The sequence below is a fragment of the Ictalurus furcatus genome, chromosome 1, assembly GCF_023375685.1.
Source record: "Ictalurus furcatus strain D&B chromosome 1, Billie_1.0, whole genome shotgun sequence".
NCBI lineage: Eukaryota > Metazoa > Chordata > Actinopteri > Siluriformes > Ictaluridae > Ictalurus > Ictalurus furcatus.
The window spans coordinates 35,669,796-35,675,718 of NC_071255.1; the positions used below are offsets into that span (position 1 = coordinate 35,669,796).

The 5,923-nt window shown below is 38.5% G+C and overlaps 1 protein-coding gene across 3 annotated transcripts; it reads right to left on the reverse strand.

The window, feature by feature from the left end:
* Nucleotides 1–1,436: 1,436 nt before the first annotated feature.
* Nucleotides 1,437–5,485, reverse strand: LOC128606886 (zinc finger protein 239-like). 3 transcript variants are annotated; one of them, XM_053623606.1, is made up of 2 exons: nt 4,766–5,485; nt 1,437–3,187 (listed from the first exon to the last, which is right to left on the reverse strand). In XM_053623606.1, the coding sequence occupies exon 2, from the start codon at nt 3,171–3,173 to the stop codon at nt 2,385–2,387; it is 789 nt and encodes a 262-aa protein (XP_053479581.1). In that variant the 5' UTR covers nt 3,174–3,187; nt 4,766–5,485; the 3' UTR covers nt 1,437–2,384. The 3 variants fall into 3 exon arrangements, with proteins under 3 accessions (XP_053479581.1, XP_053479502.1, XP_053479421.1); XM_053623527.1 differs by having other exon boundaries at nt 4,737–5,485; XM_053623446.1 differs by lacking the exon at nt 4,766–5,485 and adding an exon at nt 4,355–4,401.
* Nucleotides 5,486–5,923: the final 438 nt, after the last annotated feature.

Genomic DNA, 5,923 nt, shown 5'->3' on the forward strand with positions numbered 1-5,923 from the left:
AAGCACATTAAGGTCCTGGAGTGGCCTAGGCAGTCGCCAGACTTTAATCCCATAGAAAATCTGTGGAGAGAGCTGAAGGTTCGAGTTGCCAAACGTCAGCCTCGAAACCTTAATGACTTGGAGAAGATCTGCAAAGAGGATTGGGACAAAATCCCTCCTGAGATGTGCGCAAACCTGGTGGCCAACTACAAGAAACGTCTGACCTCTGTGATTGCCAACAAGGGTTTTGCCACCAAGTACTAAGTCATGTTTTGCAGAGGGGTCAAATACATATTTCCCTCATTAAAATGCAAATCAATTTATAACATTTTTGACATGCGTTTTTCTGGATTTTTTTTTTGTTGTTATTCTGTCTCTCACTGTTCAAATAAAGCTACCATTAAAATTATAGAATGATCATTTCTTTGTCAGTGGGCAAACGTACAAAATCAGCAGGGGATCAAATACTTTTTTCCCTCACTGTAGCCCTGGGGATTCAGGAGGAAAGAAGTCCGCTGCCTCATCAGAGTCCTGCATACTGCAGCCACTGCAAACTTTTTGTCACTATCCATCTTTATTGTGAGTGTTTTGAAGGCTCGCCCCCTCTTCCTCCCCTGCCTTTCGCTGCCACGCCCACACCCCCGCCCTTCTTCGCACAGCCATCCACACCCACTTCAGCTGCATCTTTCAAAATCACTGAGAGGTAGATTTAAGCCGAAAGAGGGAGGTTTCATGACCCTTTAACAGGATATGTGGAAATTTTGGTAGGTACTGCCAGTAGGTGGTGGTAAAACACCTTTCAGCTGTCAAGAATATACAATTCAAAGAATATACAGCATACAATTCCTTGTGTTCAAAGGTCAAACTAAAAATGACTGAATGGTGACAGTTACTTTATATTTCTTAACCATTAATGATTTTTTATAGGTATACTAAATAAGACCAGTCGAAGTGGTTGTGTTTTATTTCATACTGGTGCTTTTTTACCACTTTTGATCCAAGACATGCGAAGATGCTGTGAATTTGTCACGGGGACTTATCTGTCCATGTTGTTGGATTTTATTCCTAATTTACAGCTACCAACCAGGAAGGCTGAAGACAGAAAGATCAGACTTTAATAAAAAGTGAATCGACAATAACACATGAAGTGCATAGTATGAACTGTAATCATACAGAAAGGAAGAGGAAGAGAAAAGGGGCGTGGCTTTCTCACTGCTGACCCTGAGCACTCTCAGCAGGTGGATTGTTTTATGTTTGTTTAAACTACTTCGAATTGTTCCTTTTTCAAGTTTGTTTGTATGATTCGCCTGAGTAATTGAGGAAATCTGTGATCATGGAGTTTACAGATCTCTGGATTGTATATTTTTTTAAAATAAAAATTCTTTATTCTAATATTTTGAGATACCGGATTTATGATTTCTATGAGCTATAAGCCGTAATCATAAAGATTAAAACAAAAAAAGGCTTGAAATATTTCACTTTATGTGTAATGAGTCTAGAATATGTGAAAGTTCCACTTTTTGAATTAAAGAAGAAAAAAAGAACTTTTCCACAATATTTACATTTTTTGAGATGCACCTGTATACTGTAAAGGCACTTGATTGTTTTTTCCTTTGTTAGAATTGATTTTATTATATTTATACTTTATTATATTTATTAGAGTTACATTGTGGGTGTTTTTGTGTGAACGAGATTAACTGTGAAGTGTTTCAGTTACCAAAAATAAAGCTTAGTAGTTTTTAAAGAAAACAATATCAGATGGCTATCAGAATCAGAATAGAAAAAGTGGATCCTAATGAACTCTGACCTCCATTATTTGCCCCATAATAGAAGAAACTGAGTCACTGTTTTGTAGAAGAATTACGTTTTATCTTAAACACCAGCACAGATTTTAGATGTAATCCTATGGGAAGTGGTTACAAGGCGAGTGAAACACAGTGTCATAAATTTTCTCTCTCTCTCTTTGTTTACTCTTCCATGTGTGTTTATTTTGATTCTAGTCCTGACTCCGCCCCCTGTCCTGTCATTGATGTGCTTTATTTTTGCTATATTACTATTTGTGCTATTGATTTGTTTGTGCTGTACATCAAAGACATTTGCATTTGAGATCAAAAGATGGATTTGAGAGGAGAGTTTAGGATCTCAGCTTTTATTTCTTGGTATTCACATCTAGATGTGTTAAACAACATAAAACATAGAACCCTTTGTATCAGACCACCCAATTTTTATGCGAGCAATTTTCAGTAACTGCATCAAACCTGTGACTCACTGACACCAAACTGTTGCGTTCTTCTTTTGTGAAGCTTTTCCAGGTTTTTACCACAGCTTCTTTCAGTTGCTGTTTGTTTCAGGGGGTTTCTCCCTTCAGTCTCCTCTTCAGGAGGTGAAATGCTGCTCAACTGGGTTTAGGTCTGGTTTTGCACTGATACGGCTTCGTCTCCCATGTGAATACGCTGGTGTCGTTGGAAATTAGTCAAGTAAGCAAAACTCTTTCCACACTGTGAGCACTGATACGGCTTCTCTCCTGTGTGAACGCGCTGGTGTTGTCGGAGATTACTCTCTTGATTAAAACACTTTCCACAGTGTGAGCAGTAATACGGCTTCTCTCCTGTGTGAATACGTTGGTGTAGTCGGAGATTACTCTCTCGATTAAAACTCTTTCCACAGTGTGAGCAGAAATACGGCTTCTCTCCAGTGTGAATGCGCTGGTGTTGCTGGAGTGCATTTTTCCGTGTGAAACTCGTTCCACACTCTGAGCACTGATACGGCTTCTCTCCTGTGTGAATGCGCTGGTGTTCCTGGAAATTACTTAAATAAGCAAAACCCTTTCCACACTGTGAACACTGATACGGCTTTTCTCCTGTGTGAACGCGCTGGTGTTGTCGGAGAGTACTCTCTCGATTAAAACTCTTTCCACATTTTGAGCAGTAATATGGTTTCTCTCCTGTATGGATGCGCTGGTGTGTTTTGAGATTAGACCGGTCAGTAAATTTTGCCCCACACTGTACACAGATAAATGGTTTCTCTCCTGTGTGAATGCGCTGGTGTTGCTGGAGAGTATATTTCCGTGTGAAACTCGTTCCACACTGTGAGCACTGATACGGTTTTTCTCCAGTGTGAATACGCTGGTGTCTTTGGAAACTGCTCTGGTTCGTAAATCTCTTCCTCCTACTGGAGGCTCTTGTGGACACCATGTTCTTCTGTGTCTCTAGGGAGGAAAAGATGGAAGTCAATAATAAGCGACATTATCCCAATGCCCCATGAAGAACTGTTTAATTTTTCTATGTATTATTATCGTTAGGGACACATCAATACCATGGGTTAAGGAGTTTCTAAAACTGCTAATTCCATTGCTCAACAATATCAACACGGTCAACACTCCCCCACACTCGCTTAGCTGAGCTTGTGTAAAGTCTCGTCTCCCCCTCCTGAGGAGACAAACAGATTGGCAGAAGGTTTTCAGAGCTGCCTGAATGTCTTCTTTTTCCCACGGCCTAACCAAACCTGAGCTTTCAGAATCAGAATAAGCGTTACTGGCCAAGTATGCTTGAGTACACAAGGAATTTGTTGCTGGTTTATAGCGACCCTACAGTGCACACTTACACATACAGTGCTGGATATAAACGAGACACCGAGTAATACAAAAAACACTAATGACAGATACCACAGGACAGTTTACACACTGTAAAAAAAATTGCTGACTCATCTTAATACATCAAGTGGCCTCTTTCCATTTTTTTTTTTTTAGTTTTGTGAACTTCAACAGAAAAGTTCACTTAAATAAAAAAGTAATTGTAACTTATAAAATAGAGTTGGGAAAAGTTAAGTCATCTCCACTTCTTTATTCAACTGCAATCCAAGTTGCCTCAACTAGCATTTAAGTTAGATGTACTCTATGTTAATCAGAGCTGCACAATTAATCGAATATCGATCGTGATTTTGACTGCACACGATTACATGAACAACTGCGATGTTGACGTTTAAAGTTCGTCCTCCACTCAAAGAAAACTCCGCTGCAGATCAAATCAAGCGCTTCCTAAACTTTCAGCCAATCACCACAGAGAGGCTATGTTCCTAAATTCTGTCATAATTTACCAGCTCAAATTTTCCCATGCATACTTGTATGTTATATTGTGGCACATTAATGTTACATCTCTTAAAAACAAAACCCATAAACTTCAAATGTGCTCCTACATTTTTATAAATTTTTGTAATGCTCCTAAAGGAAGTTGTTAGCATAGAGGCCTGAATTACCCATTACATTCTTGGGTATAACTAACACATTTTAAAGACTGCAAACATTTTGTCTATCACTCACATTAGTGAATAAACACTCAGTGCCACTTTGGAAATGAGTGAAATGATTTAAACTTACTGCTCATCCTCACACTGCACATGTACACACTGACACACAGCATTTGATCAACTCCTTTCTCTGTGTGTGTGTTCAGTAAAAGACTAAATACTAAACTTTCCCTCAACATCTTGAAAACATGAAGCTACTAGAACAACATTACTTCACTCATTTGAGGAAATACACTTTTTCATGGGCATAAACACTTCGAACATCAACAAAAGTGAATAAAACTCACTCTGCTGCGTCACACCCACTCTGAAATACACACAGAGAGCCTATGGAGCACGTTTTTCTCCCTCTTTATCAAACAAGAAAAACACACTTAAACCCAAACTCACATACAATTGTGCACAAAATGCTTCCAATATTACTATAAAACCGATACCACATCAACACTTACACTCTTTCAGAAATAATGATGAGATTTACTTTCAAGTGTCTCCACAGAAATTGGCCTCAATGGTGAAGACACGCAGCCATCCGTTTTACAAACACACGCATAAGAACTGCATCACGTTGTAACTCGCGCTGCTCGCATGTGAACTCTCGCGATACTTCTGGACAGAACGGGAACTCACATACCTGCTTCTTAAAGGGCCAGCGTAACATTTTATCACTAGATGAGAAGGACATCTGTGCACACTGCAGGGACAATACACTTCATTAAGGGCTTTAATAACCAGTTTCACCATTGGAATGTTGTCTTCTTTTTCACCTGGTTACATATAATATAATGTAATAACATTTGCAATCACAGTGCAGGAGAAAATAAGGAATGCAAAGTGCAGTCTTTTTTATTTAGCTATTTATTTATATCCCTATCCCATTCATTTCTACGGTTTAGTCATCTGGTGGGCGTGGTTTCGGAGCGCGCAGGCGCGTCATTCAAACAGAGCGAGACGACTGTTGAGAATCAGACAGCGCGAGACAGCTCCTTTCAGGTAAATTGAGGTACTTCTGTTGGTTGTATGAATAAAACACTTTTATTATCACAATTCTGATTAGCGTAGATTTACAACAGGTGCTTATTATTAGTAGTAATTATTATCATTCCTCTAGTTCGCTCTTTCAGTGTAGCAAAACTTTATTTATACTTTTTACACGTTAAACAAACTCCATTATTGCGTTTTAAACGTGGATAAGACAGGATAGATCCCTCAGCTTGTCTTACATTGACTCTTTATGACAATGGGAAACAATTCTCTTACAGTTCCTGTGAATAAAAACTAAAGAGTCTTAAACTGTTATTTAAGAGGTTCATCAGGGCTTGTACAAGGAGCTTTTAGTCATTTAAAGTACTGGAAAACCTTGAAAATAAACTTTAAAGTGTTTATTGACATTATGGTGAAGATGAAGCAGTGCATGGGAAACGCAAATGTAGTCCATCATGGCTGGGGAAAGGTGCTATATAAAAATTGGTTGCGTTTTTATTATTTATATTGTATATATAACATTTTAATTGAGAAAACATGGAAGATAAGAAAATATCCAAATAAAAAACATTTTATATGCATTTTAACTACCGTCCCACCCTCAGCATCCAGAATATCAGTGACTATGTTTACATGGACATCAGTAATCTAATTA

What these genes read in the sequence shown, in the direction of transcription:
- LOC128606886 (XM_053623446.1), bottom strand. Translation starts at nt 4,397, where the DNA reads ATGCTGTGTGTCAGTGTGTACATGTGCAGTGTGAGGATGAGCA. An exon ending in GTGCAGTGTGAGGATGAGCA is followed by an intron (nt 3,188 to 4,354) that starts GTAAGTTTAAAT and finishes TTTCCTCCCTAG; the next exon opens with AGACACAGAAGAACATGGTG.